At 66.5% G+C, this 17,855-nt stretch overlaps 2 protein-coding genes across 2 annotated transcripts; one reads left to right on the forward strand and one right to left on the reverse strand.

Moving 5' to 3' along the window:
- Positions 1-8,103: 8,103 nt before the first annotated feature.
- Positions 8,104-10,635, forward strand: CHLRE_21g753097v5 (uncharacterized protein). Its single transcript, XM_043072903.1, has one exon. The coding sequence runs from the start codon at positions 8,173-8,175 to the stop codon at positions 10,603-10,605; it is 2,433 nt and encodes an 810-aa protein (XP_042914194.1). The 5' UTR covers positions 8,104-8,172; the 3' UTR covers positions 10,606-10,635.
- A 12-nt stretch (positions 10,636-10,647) lies between these two features.
- CHLRE_21g753147v5 (uncharacterized protein) lies at positions 10,648-16,423 on the reverse strand. Its single transcript, XM_043072904.1, has 3 exons — positions 15,974-16,423; positions 11,221-15,311; positions 10,648-11,079 (listed from the first exon to the last, which is right to left on the reverse strand). Exons 1-3 carry the CDS (start codon positions 16,054-16,056, stop codon positions 11,000-11,002), a joined length of 4,254 nt encoding a protein of 1,417 aa, XP_042914195.1. The 5' UTR covers positions 16,057-16,423; the 3' UTR covers positions 10,648-10,999.
- Between the last annotated feature and the right edge of the window lie 1,432 nt (positions 16,424-17,855).

Below are 17,855 nucleotides of genomic sequence, written 5' to 3' on the forward strand. Positions count from 1 at the left end.
ACATGGACTACGTGCTCCTAGACGCCCGCACCCTGCGGTCCGCTAAGCGTGGGCCGGCGGACCCCGGCGGGCCCAGCCGCCGGCAACGCCAGCACCGCAGCCGCAGTACCTCCAGCCTCATGAGCCTGGGCAGCGCTCCATTGCGCCCCGGCGGCGCCAGCTCAGGTGCCGCTAGCATGAGCACCAGCAGCGGCGGCGCGCCCCCCAGCCAGGGTGGCGGCCGCCGCGGCAAACACCACAGCAGCAACAGCAACCGCAACCGCCACGGCGCTGCCGTGGCCGGCGGGGGCTCATAATGCGGCCACCAGTGGGAGCGGCGAACCTTCGGCTGCTGACAGTGAATGTCAACGGCCTGGGCTCGCCGCTCAAGGCGCGGGCGCTGGTCTCGCACCTACAGCAAGTTGGGGCGGATGTGGCGATGGTGCAGGAGACCCACGCTACTGACACGACCGCGCTGGAGTCTTGCCTTCGTGCCGCGCAGGGGGCGTGCCTTCCGTGGCGCCACTGCCTCGCTGCCAGCCCGGCAGCGTCGCCCCACTCCTGTGGGGCGGCTATCCTGGCGCGGAGTCGGCTGTCCCTTCCAGGCTGCGTACTGCAGCCGCCGTCAACGGATGCGGCAGGCCGTGTGGTATGTTGGGATTGGGACGTGGGTCACTTGCGCCTGCGCTTCGTGTGTGTGTATGCGCCCACGGCCGTGGCGGACAAGCCTGCTTTCTTTGCCGGGCTGCATCCCCACCTGGCCACGGACAGGGTGCTTGTTGTCGGTGGGGACTGGAACTGTGTCACCGATGCCAGTCAGGAGGCGGCCCCTAGCCCGTCACGTGCTGCAGGTGCCCCGCAACTTGCCAGCCTCCTCGCCCAGTTCAGTCTGGTGGACCCTTGGGCGAGCAAGCGTGGCGGCGCCAAGGGCTACACGCATCCGGCCACGCCCAAGCCGGCCACTCCTGCACGCCTGGATCGGTGGTATGTCAGTGCCACCGCGGCGCCGTGGGTGGTGGATGTCGCTCGCACGTATGGGGCGCCTGGGGACCACAACGGTGTGCTGCTCACCCTTTTCCTGCCCGACCTGCCACATGCGCACCGGGAGCAGTGGCGCTTCCCCACATACCTGCTGTTTCACCCCTCGCTGCGTTTGGAGCTCGAGCAGCGCTTGGAGGCGCACGTTGCCGCAAATCCCGTGGCCAGTACAGGTGACGGCGCTTGCACGCAATGGGAGTCGGACAAGTTCTTCTTGCGGGAGGCCGCCACCAGCATCCACCGTCGGCATGCACGCCAGACCCGGGATGGGCTGCATGGCGTGGTGCTGGCCGCAGACACGGCCGCTGCCCTGGCCGACCGGCCGGGTGCCAGCGCCGCGCAGCGTCAGGCTGCGGCCATGGCCAACTTGGCGGTGCGGGAGGAGCGGGCAGCTGCCGCAGCGGCCAGCCACAATGCCCGCGCTGCACTGATGGAGGAGCATGGGGAGCGGGGCACTCGCTGGTTCCATCGGCAGGCTGACGAGCCAGCAGCCGGCGCGCAGGAGCCCATCACGCACTTGAAGGTGCCGGGGCAACCGGCGCTTGTGGCGCTCACGGGGCCGGGCACGCGCAACACTGTCTCCGCAGCCGCCGCAGCCATGTACAGCAGCACCAGCCCCACCGGCCTGTTCCGCGTGCAGCCGGTCTGTACGGCGTCGCAGCAACAGCTTCTGGCGGCCATTGACCGCAAGGTTCCGGCGGATCTGCACGCCGCCGCAGAGGGGTCCGGTGACGGCGCCCTCAGTGATGCCGAGCTGATGGCAGCGCTGGCTGGCTCCGCCAATGGTAAAGCACCTGGGTCGGACGGGGTTCCGTACGAGGTGTACAAGGTCTTCTGGGCACTGCTGGGCCCGCGCTTGTGTGCTGCTGCTGCCGCTGCCTTTGTTGCCGCTGCAGACGCCCACGATGGCGGCGAAATGGCGGCGGCGCTGCCTGCTTCCTGGCGGGAGGGCATCATCACCCTCATCTACAAGGGCAAAAGCCTGGACCGCGCCGAGCTGGCGTCCTACCGGCCCATCACGCTGCTCAACTGCGACTTCAAGATGGTGTCCAAGGCCGTCAGCGCCCGCCTGCAGCCCGCCCTGGATGCAGTTGTGGATGAGCTGCAGACCGCGTTCATCACCGGCCGCTGGATTGGAGACAACGCACTGTACCTGTACCAAGGCCTGATCGAATGGATGCGCCTGGACGTGGGCGCGGACGGCACGCCACGGCAGGGTGGTGCGCTGTACTTCTTGGACATTGAAAAGGCGTATGACCGGGTGCACCGGCAGTGGCTGTATGCGTCCGCGGAGGGACTTGGGTTTGGGCCGCGCATGCTGCGCTGGATCCGCCTGCTCACTGCCAACGGCTCTGCCCGCGTGTGTGTGAACGGGATGCTCTCTGACTCCTTCCCAGTGCTGAACGGCTTGCCGCAGGGCAGCACCGCCTCACCACCCCTGTGGGTCATCCAGATGCAGCCACTGACGTCCTTTCTGCGGCGGCAGGTGGAGCAAGGGGCACTGCGCACGCCCCTGTTACCCAGTGGCGAGCAGGAGGTTCAGGGTGGGTCACCGAAGTTGAACTTGCGGCTGACGCTTGCATCACCTGTGCAGGCCCCCTAGATTTCCTTCTGGGCGGCGGTTCTTTCCAGGCGCTGGCGTGGCGTTTTATCGTCATCAGCTTGTCTGGCGCCCATGAGTACTAGCTCTGGCTGGAGTGGCAGCGCCTGGGCGGCTGTGGGACTTCCTGCTCAGCGCGTCTTGCAGCGGACTGGAGCCCGCTTAGTCAGCGCCACATCTGGCCCGTTTAGTTTTCTGCTTGTGTCTCCTCTGCCGGTTCTACTGGGGTGTTGCTTAAGCAACCGACTTGTGGGGGTGGGGTGGGTTTGGGCGGGGCGAGTGCGTAGCGCTGGTGTCTTCTTTGCTGGCGCGCGGTGGTGGTGGTTCTTGCGGTTAGGCTGTGGTGTAGGTTGGTGCTTGGGTTAGGTCTGGCGGTGTTTTTGTGCAACCCCTCCCGGGGGGCGGGGGGGCCAGCCTCCTGCTCTGTCTGCCGGGTCGGGGTGGGGTGGGGTGGGGTGGTTGGGGGTGTTTGGTGGCAGTTTTCGAGGTGTTTGCTTTTTGTTTTTCTTCTCTTTTCTTCTCTTTTCTTCTCTTCTTGCCCTGTCAGGGTTCTGGTCTCGGGGACCAGGCTGCTTTCAGGCAGCAGGGGGGCAGCGCGTCTGCCCCTGTTCAACCTTGTAAGGATGATTCCTCCAAAAAAAAAAAGGCGCCACCGGCTGCCCACCACGCTGACGACACGACCCTCACGGCGCGCGACCCGGCGGTGGACGGGCCGGTCCTGATGGCGGCAGTACAGCTGTTCTGCCGCGCGTCCAACGCCCGTGTCCATCCGGACAAGAGCAAGGCCATGGGCCTTGGCAGGTTTGCGCACCTGACGGGCCCTTGCCCACACACGGGGGTGCCGTTTACCACTGGCGCCGTGACGCACCTGGGTGTGCCCCTGTCGTGGGACTCGGATGCGGCTGCAGCTGACTTGTACACACGGCGGGCTCGCGGCATGGCGTTTGTGGCGCGTCTGTGGGCTGCCCTGTCTCTGACTCTCGTTGGCCGTGTGCACATTGCGAAGCAGGTGCTGGCGGCGAAGCTGGCCTACCACTTCAGCTTCCTCAACCCGTCGCCTGCGCAGCTGAAGGAACTCACCGACCTGGTGGACCACTTTGCTGCGCGCTCCATGCACGCTGAGGACGCCAGCCTGGTGTCGCACGGGAACCCGCTCCTGCTGCCAAAGCGGGAAACGGCCTGTCTGCCGTACAAGGATGGGGGTGTCAACCACGTCGACCTGCCTGCGTTCCTGTCTGCCCTGCAAGCTAAGACCTTCGCCCTCCTTGCCCAGCCAGGCCGGCAACCCTGGAAGATGCTCACCCGGGCGCTGCTTACTCATGTGCGCCCGGACTCCGCCACCACGTGGGCGTGGGTGTACAGCGACGCGCCGGCGCCCGCGGGGCTGCCTGCCCGGCTGGCGGCCGCGGTCGGCCACGTGCGGGGCGCGGGCGTGGAACAGCATCCACCGCAGCCAGCCACTCAGCCGCCAGCGGCGCCGCCACAGTGGCGGGTTAGCCTGGACCAGCTGTGGGTGGCTAACGCTGCGGGGGCTGTGTCCTACGTCCACTACACGGGGCGGCTCTTGGAGCCTGGGCCTGGCGTGCTGCCCCCGGCGGTGGATGGGGCGTGGCAGCCTGCCTGTGTGCTGCAGCATCGCAAGCCGCGGCACCTGTGGACCTTTGAAGAGCGGGCGGCGTACGATGCAGCATCACCAGGGGACCGGGCGGGGGCGTGGCCTCGGGCGCCGTACTTCCTGGCGCCGGAGGCTGGGGTGGTAGTGCACCCGGAGCACTGCCGGATTGCGGGTGTCAGCTTAGCGGACTACACGGTGCGGGACGTGCGGCGGGCCATCACCGCGGCCAACCCGGCCGCACCTCCGGCTCCGGCCCGCCCCGCAGCCATGCCGTGCCCGGCGCCAACACAGCAGGCGGGGGATTCGGGGCCCCAGCCGGTGGCACAGTCGCGGCTGGCGGAGCGGGAGGCGGAGTGGCAGCGTGCAGCGGCGCAGCTGACCACCACGGCGGCGCAGCATTTCCACAATAACCCGGTGGCTCTGGACCCCTGGCTCCACCGCACCTCCGCGGCAGCCGGGCTGCAGAACACGCCGGCGAGAGAACTGCAGTCGTATGCGTCCCCGTCCCAGCAGTCGGGTGAGGGGCCGCGGCGGTCCGCGCGGCTGCAGGAGCAGGCGGCGGGCGGGGCGGGACCTAGCACTGGGCCTGCCACAGCGGCGGCGGCAGCAGCGGCGGCGGTGGAGGGCGACCCTCGCATGCCGCCCCCGGATGCGTCCCTTCTGCGGGGTACGTGGCGGAGGCTGTGGGACAGCCACGCCAGTCGGGGGGCAAAGGTGCTGGTGTACCGGCTGCAACATGCTTACCTGCCTTGCGGGCTGTACAGGGCGGGCAAGGGCATTCGGCCACGGGTGACCACGGGGTGCGGGGGGTTGGGGGCGCACTGTCCTCACCCCGCCTGCGGGCCACCTGGCCCGCGGGCGTGGGCCAGCCTGACGCACATCTTCCTGGAGTGTCCAGCTTATGCGCAGGCGAGGACGTGGCTGCAGCAGCTGTGGGCCTGCGTTGCGCCCCAGGCAGCGGCGCCGCCAGTGACGGACGCGGGCTTCATGCTGGGGGACCGCATGGGTATGTGGGCCTCTGGCCCGCGGGGGGCGGGCGCGCTGCTGTGGAGCACTTTGCGGGCCACCTTCTTGTACGCCGTCTGGTGTGCGTACTGGTCCCGCGAGCCTGCTAAGCAGACGTCGGAGCATGTGGTTCGGGAGGTGGTCAGCGAGCTGCGCAGGGTGATGCAGCTGCGTTTCACTGCCGCCACGCTAACCCCTGAAACCCTGTCGGCTCTGCCCACTCAGCTTCTCACCGCACAGCTCAAAGCGGCTAAGCTGGAGCAATTTGTTGCCATCTGGTCGGCGGGTGGCGCGCTTTGTGAAGTGGAGGAGGTTCAGGGTGGGTCACCGAAGTTGCACTTGCGGCTGACGCTTGCATCACCTGTGCAGGCCCCCTAGGTTTCCTTTTTGGCGGCGGTTCGTTCCAGGCGCTGGCGTGGAGTTTATCGTCATCAGCTTATCTGGCGCCCATGTGTTTTAGCTCTGGCTGGCGTCGCAGCGCCTGGGCGGCTGTGGGACTTCCTGCACAGCGCGTCTTGCAGCGGACTGGAGCCTGCTTAGTCAGCGCCACATCTGGCCCGTTTAGATTTCTGCTTGTGTCTCCTCTGCCGGTTCTCCTGGGGTGTTGCTTAAGCAACCGACTTGTGGGGGTGGGGTGGGTTTGGGCGGGGCGAGTGCGTAGCGCTGGTGTTTTCTTTGCTGGCGCGCGGTGGTGGTGGTTCTTGCGGTTAGGCTGTGGTGTAGGTTGGTGCTTGGGTTAGGTCTGGCGGTGTTTTTGTGCAACCCCTCCCGGGGGGCGGGGGGGCCAGCCTCCTGCTCTGTCTGCCGGGTCGGGGTGGGGTGGGGTGGGATGGATGGGGGTTATTGGTGGCGGTTTTCGAGGTGTTTGTTTTCTGTTTTTCTTCTCTTTTCTTCTCTTCTTGCCCTGTCAGGGTTCTGGTCTCGGGGACCAGGCTGCTTTCAGGCAGCAGGGGGGCAGCGCGTCTGCCCCTGTTCAACCTTGTAAGGATGATTCCTCAAAAAAAAAAGGGCAGCCCACAGACGCGCCACAAACGCCATGCCGCGAGCCCGCCGTGTGTACAAGTCAGCTGCAGCCGCATCCGAGTCCCACGACAGGGGCACACCCAGGTGCGTCACGGCGCCAGTGGTAAACGGCACCCCCGTGTGTGGGCAAGGGCCCGTCAGGTGCGCAAACCTGCCAAGGCCCATGGCCTTGCTCTTGTCCGGATGGACACGGTCGTTGGACGCGCGGCAGAACAGCTGTACTGCCGCCATCAGGACCGGCCCGTCCACCGCCGGGTCGCGCGCCGTGAGGGTCGTGTCGTCAGCGTGGTGGGCAGCTGACCACCACGGCGGCGCAGCATTTCCGCAATAACCCGGTGGCTCTGGACCCCTGGCTCCACCGCACCTCTGCGGCAGCCGGGCTGCAGAACACGCCAGCGAGAGAACTGCAGTCGTATGCGTCCCCGTCCCAGCAGTCAGTTGAGGGGCCGCGGCGGTCCGCGCGGCTGCAGGAGCAGGCGGCGGGCGGGGCGGGGCCTAGCACGGGGCCTGCCACGGCGGCGGCGGCAGCAGCGGCGGCAGTGGAGGGCGGCCCTCGCATGCCGCCCCCGGATGCGTCCCTTCTGCGGGGTACGTGGCGGAGGCTGTGGGACAGCCACGCCAGTCGGGGGGCAAAGGTATTTGTGTACCGGCTGCAACATGCTTACCTGCCTTGCGGGCTGTACAGGGCGGGCAAGGGAATTCGTCCACGGGTGACCACGGGGTGCGGGGGTTTGGGGGCGCACTGTCCTCACCCCGCCTGCGGGCCACCTGGCCCGCGGGCGTGGGCCAGCCTGACGCACATCTTCCTGGAGTGTCCAGCTTATGCGCAGGCGAGGACGTGGCTGCAGCAGCTGTGGGCCTGTGTTGCGCCCCAGGCAGCGGCGCCGCCAGTGACGGACGCGGGCTTCATGCTGGGGGACCGCATGGGTATGTGGGCCTCAGGCCCGCGGGGGGCGGGAGCGCTGCTGTGGAGCACTTTGCGGGCCACCTTCTTGTACGCCGTCTGGTGTGCATACTGGTCCCGCGATCCTGCTAAGCAGACGTCGGAGCATGTGGTTCGGGAGGTGGTCAGCGAGCTGCGCAGGGTGATGCGGCTGCGTTTCACTGCCGCCACGCTAACCCCTGAAACCCTGTCGGCTCTGCCCACTCAGCTTCTCACCGCACAGCTCAAAGCGGCTAAGCTGGAGCATTTTGTTGCCATCTGGACGGCGGGTGGCGCGCTTTGTGAAGTGGAGGAGGTTCAGGGTGGGTCACCGAAGTTGAACTTGCGGCTGACGCTTGCATCACCTGTGCAGGCCCCCTAGATTTCCTTCTGGGCAGCATTTCTTTCCAGGCGCTGGCGTGGAGTTTATCGTCATCAGCTTGTCTGGTGCCCATGAGTACTAGCTCTGGCTGGAGTGGCAGCGCCTGGGCGGCTGTGGGACTTCCTGCACAGCGCGTCTTGCAGCGGACTGGAGCCCGCTTAGTCAGCGCCACATCTGGCCCGTTTAGTTTTCTGCTTGTGTCTCCTCTGCCGGTTCTACTGGGGTGTTGCTTAAGCAACCGACTTGTGGGGGTGGGGTGGGTTTGGGCGGCGCGAGTGCGTAGCGCTGGTGTCTTCTTTGCTGGCGCGCGGTGGTGGTGGTTCTTGCGGTTACGCTGTGGTGTAGGTTGGTGCTTGGGTTAGGTCTGGCGGTGTTTTTGTGCAACCCCTCCCGGGGGGCGGGGGGGCCAGCCTCCTGCTCTGTCTGCCGGGTCGGGGTGGGGTGGGGTGGGTTGGATGGGGGTGGTTGGTGGCGGTGTTCGAGGTGTTTGCTTTCTGTTTTCTTCTCTTTTCTTCTCTTCTTGCCCTTTCAGGGTTCTGGTCTCGGGGACCAGGCTGCTTTCAGGCAGCAGGGGGGCAGCGCGTCTGCCCCTGGTCAACCTTGTAAGGATGATTCCTCAAAAAAAAAAAGCCGGTGGCGCCTGCTCGCCGCTGGGTAACAGGGGCGAATCCAGGCTGTCCCTTCCAGGCTGCGTACTGCAGCCGCCGTCAACGGATGCGGCAGGCCGTGTGGTATGTTGGGATTGGGACGTGGGTCACTTGCGCCTGCGCTTCGTGTGTGTGTATGCGCCCACGGCCGTGGCGGACAAGCCTGCTTTCTTTGCCGGGCTGCATCCCCACCTGGCCACGGACAGGGTGCTTGTTGTCGGTGGGGACTGGAACTGTGTCACCGATGCCAGTCAGGAGGCGGCCCCTAGCCCGTCACGTGCTGCAGGTGCCCCGCAACTTGCCAGCCTCCTCGCCCAGTTCAGTCTGGTGGACCCTTGGGCGAGCAAGCGTGGCGGCGCCAAGGGCTACACGCATCCGGCCACGCCCAAGCCGGCCACTCCTGCACGCCTGGATCGGTGGTATGTCAGTGCCACCGCGGCGCCGTGGGTGGTGGATGTCGCTCGCACGTATGGGGCGCCTGGGGACCACAACGGTGTGCTGCTCACCCTGTCCTTGCCCGACCTGCCACATGCGCACCGGGAGCAGTGGCGCTTCCCCACATACCTGCTGTTTCACCCCTCGCTGCGTTTGGAGCTCGAGCAGCGCTTGGAGGCGCACGTTGCCGCAAATCCCGTGGCCAGTACAGGTGACGGCGCTTGCACGCAATGGGAGTCGGACAAGTTCTTCTTGCGGGAGGCCGCCACCAGCATCCACCGTCGGCATGCACGCCAGACCCGGGATGGGCTGCATGGCGTGGTGCTGGCCGCAGACACGGCCGCTGCCCTGGCCGACCGGCCGGGTGCCAGCGCCGCGCAGCGTCAGGCTGCGGCCATGGCCAACTTGGCGGTGCGGGAGGAGCGGGCAGCTGCCGCAGCGGCCAGCCACAATGCCCGCGCTGCACTGATGGAGGAGCATGGGGAGCGGGGCACTCGCTGGTTCCATCGGCAGGTTGACGAGCCAGCAGCCGGCGCGCAGGAGCCCATCACGCACTTGAAGGTGCCGGGGCAACCGGCGCTTGTGGCGCTCACGGGGCCGGGCACGCGCAACACTGTCTCCGCAGCCGCCGCAGCCATGTACAGCAGCACCAGCCCCACCGGCCTGTTCCGCGTGCAGCCGGTCTGTACGGCGTCGCAGCAACAGCTTCTGGCGGCCATTGACCGCAAGGTTCCGGCGGATCTGCACGCCGCCGCAGAGGGGTCCGGTGACGGCGCCCTCAGTGATGCCGAGCTGATGGCAGCGCTGGCTGGCTCCGCCAATGGTAAAGCACCTGGGTCGGACGGGGTTCCGTACGAGGTGTACAAGGTCTTCTGGGCACTGCTGGGCCCGCGCTTGTGTGCTGCTGCTGCCGCTGCCTTTGTTGCCGCTGCAGACGCCCACGATGGCGGCGAAATGGCGGCGGCGCTGCCTGCTTCCTGGCGGGAGGGCATCATTACGCTCATCTACAAGGGCAAAAGCCTGGACCGCGCCGAGCTGGCGTCCTACCGGCCCATCACGCTGCTCAACTGCGACTTCAAGATGGTGTCCAAGGCCGTCAGCGCCCGCCTGCAGCCCGCCCTGGATGCAGTTGTGGATGAGCTGCAGACCGCGTTCATCACCGGCCGCTGGATTGGAGACAACGCGCTGTACCTCCAATGCCTGATCGAATGGATGCGCCTGGACGTGGGCGCGGACGGCACGCCACGGCAGGGTGGTGCGCTGTACTTCTTGGACATTGAAAAGGCGTATGACCGGGTGCACCGGCAGTGGCTGTATGCGTCCGCGGAGGGACTTGGGTTTGGGCCGCGCATGCTGCGCTGGATCCGCCTGCTCACTGCCAACGGCTCTGCCCGCGTGTGTGTGAACGGGATGCTCTCTGACGCCTTCCCAGTGCTGAACGGCTTGCCGCAGGGCAGCACCGCCTCACCACCCCTGTGGGTCATCCAGATGCAGCCACTGACGTCCTTTCTGCGGCGGCAGGTGGAGCAAGGGGCACTGCGCACGCCCCTGTTACCCAGTGGCGAGCAGGCGCCACCGGCTGCCCACCACGCTGACGACACGACCCTCACGGCGCGCGACCCGGCGGTGGACGGGCCGGTCCTGATGGCGGCAGTACAGCTGTTCTGCCGCGCGTCCAACGCCCGTGTCCATCCGGACAAGAGCAAGGCCATGGGCCTTGGCAGGTTTGCGCACCTGACGGGCCCTTGCCCACACACGGGGGTGCCGTTTACCACTGGCGCCGTGACGCACCTGGGTGTGCCCCTGTCGTGGGACTCGGATGCGGCTGCAGCTGACTTGTACACCCGGCGGGCTCGCGGCATGGCGTTTGTGGCGCGTCTGTGGGCTGCCCTTTTTTTTTTGAGGAATCATCCTTACAAGGTTGAACAGGGGCAGACGCGCTGCCCCCCTGCTGCCTGAAAGCAGCCTGGTCCCCGAGACCAGAACCCTGACAGGGCAAGAAGAGAAGAAAAGAGAAGAAAAACAGAAAACAAACACCTCAAAAACCGCCACCAACCACCCCCATCCATCCCACCCCACCCCACCCCGACCCGGCAGACAGAGCAGGAGGCTGGCCCCCCCGCCCCCCGGGAGGGGTTGCACAAAAACACCGCCAGACCTAACCCAAGCACCAACCTACACCACAGCCTAACCGCAAGAACCACCATCACCGCGCGCCAGAAAAAGAAACACCAGCGCTACGCACTCGCCCCGCCCAAACCCACCCCACCCCCACAAGTCGGTTGCTTAAGCAACACCCCAGGAGGCAGAGGAGACACAAGCCGAAAACTAAACGGGCCAGATGTGGCGCTGACTAAGCGGGCTCCAGCCCGCTGCAAGACGCGCTGTGCAGGAAGTCCCACAGCCGCCCAGGCGCTGCGACGCCAGCCAGAGCTAAAACACATGGGCGCCAGATAAGCTGATGACGATAAACGCCACGCCAGCGCCTGGAACGAACCGCCGCCAAAAAGGAAACCTAGGGGGCCTGCACAGGTGATGCAAGCGTCAGCCGCAAGTTCAACTTCGGTGACCCACCCTGAACCTCCTCCACTTCACAAAGCGCGCCACCCGCCGACCAGATGGCAACAAAGTGCTCCAGCTTAGCCGCCTTGAGCTGTGCGGTGAGAAGCTGAGTGGGCAGAGCCGACAGGGTTTCAGGGGTTAGCGTGGCGGCAGTGAAACGCAGCTGCATCACCCTGCGCAGCTCGCTGACCACCTCCCGAACCACATGCTCCGACGTCTGCTTAGCAGGCTCGCGGGACCAGTACGCACACCAGACGGCGTACAAGAAGGTGGCCCGCAAAGTGCTCCACAGCAGCGCGCCCGCCCCCCGCGGGCCTGAGGCCCACATACCCATGCGGTCCCCCAGCATGAAGCCCGCGTCCGTCACTGGCGGCGCCGCTGCCTGGGGCGCAACGCAGGCCCACAGCTGCTGCAGCCACGTCCTCGCCTGCGCATAAGCTGGACACTCCAGGAAGATGTGCGTCAGGCTGGCCCACGCCCGCGGGCCAGGTGGCCCGCAGGCGGGGTGAGGACAGTGCGCCCCCAACCCCCCGCACCCCGTGGTCACCCGTGGCCGAATGCCCTTGCCCGCCCTGTACAGCCCGCAAGGCAGGTAAGCATGTTGCAGCCGGTACACCAGCACCTTTGCCCCCCGACTGGCGTGGCTGTCCCACAGCCTCCGCCACGTACCCCGCAGAAGGGACGCATCCGGGGGCGGCATGCGAGGGTCGCCCTCCACCGCCGCCGCTGCTGCCGCCGCCGCTGTGGCAGGCCCAGTGCTAGGTCCCGCCCCTCCCGCCGCCTGCTCCTGCAGCCGCGCGGACCGCCGCGGCCCCTCACCTGACTGCTGGGACGGGGACGCATACGACTGCAGTTCTCTCGCCGGCGTGTTCTGCAGCCCGGCTGCCGCGGAGGTGCGGTGGAGCCAGGGGTCCAGAGCCACCGGGTTATTGTGGAAATGCTGCGCCGCCGTGGTGGTCAGCTGCGCCGCTGCACGCTGCCACTCCGCCTCCCGCTCCGCCAGCCGCGACTGTGCCACCGGCTGGGGCCCCGAATCCCTCGCCTGCTGTGTTGGCGCCGGGCACGGCATGGCTGCGGGGCGGGCCGGAGCCGGAGGTGCGGCCGGGTTGGCCGCGGTGATGGCCCGCCGCACGTCCCGCACCGTGTAGTCCGCTAAGCTGACACCCGCAATCCGGCAGTGCTCCGGGTGCACTACCACCCCAGCCTCCGGCGCCAGGAAGTACGGCGCCCGAGGCCACGCCCCCGCCCGGTCCCCTGGTGATGCTGCATCGTACGCCGCCCGCTCTTCAAAGGTCCACAGGTGCCGCGGCTTGCGATGCTGCAGCACACAGGCAGGCTGCCACGCCCCATCCACCGCCGGGGGCAGCACGCCAGGCCCAGGCTCCAAGAGCCGCCCCGTGTAGTGGACGTAGGACACAGCCCCCGCAGCGTTAGCCACCCACAGCTGATCCAGGCTAACCCGCCACTGTGGCGGCGCCGCTGGCGGCTGAGTGGCTGGCTGCGGTGGATGCTGTTCCACGCCCGCGCCCCGCACGTGGCCGACCGCGGCCGCCAGCCGGGCAGGCAGCCCCGCGGGCGCCGGCGCGTCGCTGTACACCCACGCCCACGTGGTGGCGGAGTCCGGGCGCACATGAGTAAGCAGCGCCCGGGTGAGCATCTTCCAGGGTTGCCGGCCTGGCTGGGCAAGGAGGGCGAAGGTCTTAGCTTGCAGGGCAGACAGGAACGCAGGCAGGTCGACGTGGTTGACACCCCCATCCTTGTACGGCAGACAGGCCGTTTCCCGCTTTGGCAGCAGGAGCGGGTTCCCGTGCGACACCAGGCTGGCGTCCTCAGCGTGCATGGAGCGCGCAGCAAAGTGGTCCACCAGGTCGGTGAGTTCCTTCAGCTGCGCAGGCGACGGGTTGAGGAAGCTGAAGTGGTAGGCCAGCTTCGCCGCCAACACCTGCTTCGCAATGTGCACACGGCCAACGAGAGTCAGAGACAGGGCAGCCCACAGACGCGCCACAAACGCCATGCCGCGAGCCCGCCGGGTGTACAAGTCAGCTGCAGCCGCATCAGAGTCCCACGACAGGGGCACACCCAGGTGCGTCACGGCGCCAGTGGTAAACGGCACCCCCGTGTGTGGGCAAGGGCCCGTCAGGTGCGCAAACCTGCCAAGGCCCATGGCCTTGCTCTTGTCCGGATGGACACGGGCGTTAGACGCGCGGCAGAACAGCTGTACTGCCGCCATCAGGACCGGCCCGTCCACCGCCGGGTCGCGCGCCGTGAGGGTCGTGTCGTCAGCGTGGTGGGCAGCCGGTGGCGCCTGCTCGCCACTGGGTAACAGGGGCGTGCGCAGTGCCCCTTGCTCCACCTGCCGCCGCAGAAAGGACGTCAGTGGCTGCATCTGGATGACCCACAGGGGTGGTGAGGCGGTGCTGCCCTGCGGCAAGCCGTTCAGCACTGGGAAGGCGTCAGAGAGCATCCCGTTCACACACACGCGGGCAGAGCCGTTGGCAGTGAGCAGGCGGATCCAGCGCAGCATGCGCGGCCCAAACCCAAGTCCCTCCGCGGACGCATACAGCCACTGCCGGTGCACCCGGTCATACGCCTTTTCAATGTCCAAGAAGTACAGCGCACCACCCTGCCGTGGCGTGCCGTCCGCGCCCACGTCCAGGCGCATCCATTCGATCAGGCCTTGGAGGTACAGCGCGTTGTCTCCAATCCAGCGGCCGGTGATGAACGCGGTCTGCAGCTCATCCACAACTGCATCCAGGGCGGGCTGCAGGCGGGCGCTGACGGCCTTGGACACCATCTTGAAGTCGCAGTTGAGCAGCGTGATGGGCCGGTAGGACGCCAGCTCGGCGCGGTCCAGGCTTTTGCCCTTGTAGATGAGCGTAATGATGCCCTCCCGCCAGGAAGCAGGCAGCGCCGCCGCCATTTCGCCGCCATCGTGGGCGTCTGCAGCGGCAACAAAGGCAGCGGCAGCAGCAGCACACAAGCGCGGGCCCAGCAGTGCCCAGAAGACCTTGTACACCTCGTACGGAACCCCGTCCGACCCAGGTGCTTTACCATTGGCGGAGCCAGCCAGCGCTGCCATCAGCTCGGCATCACTGAGGGCGCCGTCACCGGACCCCTCTGCGGCGGCGTGCAGATCCGCCGGAACCTTGCGGTCAATGGCCGCCAGAAGCTGTTGCTGCGACGCCGTACAGACCGGCTGCACGCGGAACAGGCCGGTGGGGCTGGTGCTGCTGTACATGGCTGCGGCGGCTGCGGAGACAGTGTTGCGCGTGCCCAGCCCCGTGAGCGCCACAGGCGCCGGTTGCCCCGGCACCTTCAAGTGCGTGATGGGCTCCTGCGCGCCGGCTGCTGGCTCGTCAGCCTGCCGATGGAACCAGGGAGTGCCCCGCTCCCCATGCTCCTCCATCAGTGCAGCGCGGGCATTGTGGCTGGCCGCTGCGGCAGCTGCCCGCTCCTCCCGCACCGCCAAGTTGGCCATGGCCGCAGCCTGACGCTGCGCGGCGCTGGCACCCGGCCGGTCGGCCAGGGCAGCGGCCGTGTCTGCGGCCAGCACCACGCCATGCAGCCCATCCCGGGTCTGGCGTGCATGCCGACGGTGGATGCTGGTGGCGGCCTCCCGCAAGAAGAACTTGTCCGACTCCCATTGCGTGCAAGCGCCGTCACCTGTACTGGCCACGGGATTTGCGGCAACGTGCGCCTCCAAGCGCTGCTCGAGCTCCAAACGCAGCGAGGGGTGAAACAGCAGGTATGTGGGGAAGCGCCACTGCTCCCGGTGCGCATGTGGCAGGTCGGGCAAGGACAGGGTGAGCAGCACACCGTTGTGGTCCCCAGGCGCCCCATACGTGCGAGCGACATCCACCACCCACGGCGCCGCGGTGGCACTGACATACCACCGATCCAGGCGTGCAGGAGTGGCCGGCTTGGGCGTGGCCGGATGCGTGTAGCCCTTGGCGCCGCCACGCTTGCTCGCCCAAGGGTCCACCAGACCGAACTGGGCGAGGAGGCTGGCAAGTTGCGGGGCACCTGCAGCACGTGACGGGCTAGGGGCCGCCTCCTGACTGGCATCGGTGACACAGTTCCAGTCCCCACCGACAACAAGCACCCTGTCCGTGGCCAGGTGGGGATGCAGCCCGGCAAAGAAAGCAGGCTTGTCCGCCACGGCCGTGGGCGCATACACACACACGAAGCGCAGGCGCAGGTGACCCACGTCCCAATCCCAACATACCACACGGCCTGCCGCATCCGTTGACGGCGGCTGCAGTACGCAGCCTGGAAGGGACAGCCGACTCCGCGCCAGGATAGCCGCCCCACAGGAGTGGGGTGACGCTGCCGGGCTGGCAGCGAGGCAGTGGCGCCACGGAAGGCACGCCCCCTGCGCGGCACGAAGGCAAGACTCCAGCGCCGTCGTGTCAGTAGCGTGGGTCTCCTGCACCATCGCCACATCCGCCCCAACTTGCTGCAGGTGCGAGACCAGCGCCCGCGCCTTGAGCGGCGAGCCCAGGCCGTTGACATTCACTGTCAGCAGCCGAAGGTTCGCCGCTCCCACTGGTGGCCGCATTATGAGCCCCCGCCGGCCACGGCAGCGCCGTGGCGGTTGCGGTTGCTGTTGCTGCTGTGGTGTTTGCCGCGGCGGCCGCCACCCTGGCTGGGGGGCGCGCCGCCGCTGAATAATAATAATAATATCTACGCAGGGCACAGGTGCCCGCGTGTCTTAAGGAGGAGTGAGACAAGCTCACCCCACCATCGGAAAACTTGATTTCCCTACCCCGGCTCCCCTGCACGGGGGCCGCCATTGGCGGTCCCCTGGGTGCGGCCTCCCGGGCGGCATCGGGTGTTGGCAATGCCCATCTCTCGCTCTAGCCGGTAGTACAGGTTTGCGGTGCCCCGGAGTGTGGTGACGCTATGCATGTGGAGACGTGTGCAGCAGGCCTTGGCTGCCTGCGGTTTGGCTCCTAGGTCTTTGAGGAGAGTTTCAAGGGTACGGGGGACAGTGCCACCGTGGCCCAGTGTAATAACGTGTTGGGTATCGTAGTGCACAGTCCACCCTGCAGCTCGCATGGCAGTGGCAAGGGTGGCGTGCTGTGCTTGTTTTTGAATGAGCTTCTCGCTGTGGTGCAGGTCAGAGGTGTATCCAACTTCAAGGATGTACACTGGGTAGGCCCCTTTGTTGGCTGGTGGGGATGTCGTGAAGCGTTCTGCTTCGGACCTGGGAAGGTTCGGGATAAACAGAATGTCAGGCCGCATCCTGTTGAGGTCTGCGGCGGGCACTTGCGGGCAGAGCCAGGACGGCGGCCGCATGCCCGCACAATACTCAGGCAGTTCAGCTCGGGAGGTGGCATCCATTATCATGTAGCCACCACCGTTGTGACCATGGTGTAGGCATTCGGCAATCGTCCGCACTGCAGTGTTGTGTTTGGCTATCCTAGCGCCAACGAGTTGGGGGTGCGCGCAGTGGCCGGCAAGGTGACCTGCGGTGCCACGCTCTGGGTCAGATCCGCGGCTGCGCTGGGTGTGGGCACAGAGACCACATTTGTCGCTGTCTCGTAGTTTAAACAAAGCCAGCCGGGCCGGGCAGATGAGGCCTCCCTGACGAGCATTCTGTATGAACCGGCGTAGGCCGTGGCTGGCGTCCGAGTTCGTCATGTACGCGTTACTGGCGCGTGGGTCAAGGCTGGGTGCTGCCTCGGCCCATTTCTCAGTGTACAGGGTTTTGTTGGCGTATCCACCACGGCAGCTGGGGGCCATTGCCCTGGTGAGGCCCCGGTTTAGGTCCGACACGTAGTGCGTGGCTGTGCTATCGTCGTCCCTGGTGACCGTGAAGGTCGGCCACCAGTGCCGGGCGTGCGGGTCGTTGTCGGCCGGTTCGGATACATCGGCGGGTTTTTCCTGGGTGGCGACGGCAGCCGCCCCTTTATCGGCTTCCTCGTTGCCGTGTAGCCCGGTGTGCGAGATCACTTTAATTAGAGCGGTGGGTGCGCCCCGGGCGTGGCGTGCATGGAGCAATGCCACGATTGAATCCAGGAGGTCCCGATGTTTACTCAGATGCAGTCGCCGAGGCTCGTTAATAGCTCGTTTGATTAGGTACAAGCTTGCAACAGAATCTGATGCAATAGTGAGCTTCTTAGTTGCAAATTCTTTACCTTCGCCACCAAATTCTGCGAGGGCAGCACGAATTGCTGCCAGTTCAGCTCTCGTAATAGTGTTTGTGCACCCAGCGCCATTTGGATTCACGTAGACAACGCGAGAATCGCTGAACCAGGCGCAGGCACCGGCAACCTGGACTTCTTTGCCATTTCAGTTTTGATTTTGCTTACCGAACCATCTGTCCAGACAGTGCCATTCACGTCGTGGGCCAGAGCATGGTGGGTCTGGAATCGCGCGTTAGGAAAGCGTCGTGCTTTTTCAGCCATGGCGTGTATCGTCTTTGGGTTAGCGTGCTGGTATTTGGCTTGCTTTAGAAGTGAGTTTGGGAGGGCCGGGCAGGTCGGGGCCGTGGCCGTGTGTGTCCACGTGCGCGGGTCGCTGATGTGCGTGGGTGCGTTCGCCCCCCGTTTCAGTGTGTCCACGAGCCGTTTCAGGCGGGGGGCAAAGCACTGGAGTCCGGCGGGGTTCCCAACAATGACCAGTCGGAGCCCCTTCTGGCGTTC

This window comes from Chlamydomonas reinhardtii (assembly GCF_000002595.2).
Source record: "Chlamydomonas reinhardtii strain CC-503 cw92 mt+ unplaced genomic scaffold scaffold_21, whole genome shotgun sequence".
Classification (NCBI taxonomy): domain Eukaryota; kingdom Viridiplantae; phylum Chlorophyta; class Chlorophyceae; order Chlamydomonadales; family Chlamydomonadaceae; genus Chlamydomonas; species Chlamydomonas reinhardtii.

What these genes read in the sequence shown, in the direction of transcription:
- CHLRE_21g753147v5 (XM_043072904.1), bottom strand. Translation starts at nt 16,056, where the DNA reads ATGGGCATTGCCAACACCCGATGCCGCCCGGGAGGCCGCACCCAGGGG. An exon ending in CCCCGTGCAGGGGAGCCGGG is followed by an intron (nt 15,312 to 15,973) that starts GTAGGGAAATCA and finishes GGCCACGGACAG; the next exon opens with GGTGCTTGTTGTCGGTGGGG. An exon ending in TGAAGTGGAGGAGGTTCAGG is followed by an intron (nt 11,080 to 11,220) that starts GTGGGTCACCGA and finishes CATGTGTTTTAG; the next exon opens with CTCTGGCTGGCGTCGCAGCG.
- CHLRE_21g753097v5 (XM_043072903.1), top strand. Translation starts at nt 8,173, where the DNA reads ATGATTCCTCAAAAAAAAAAAGCCGGTGGCGCCTGCTCGCCGCTGGGT.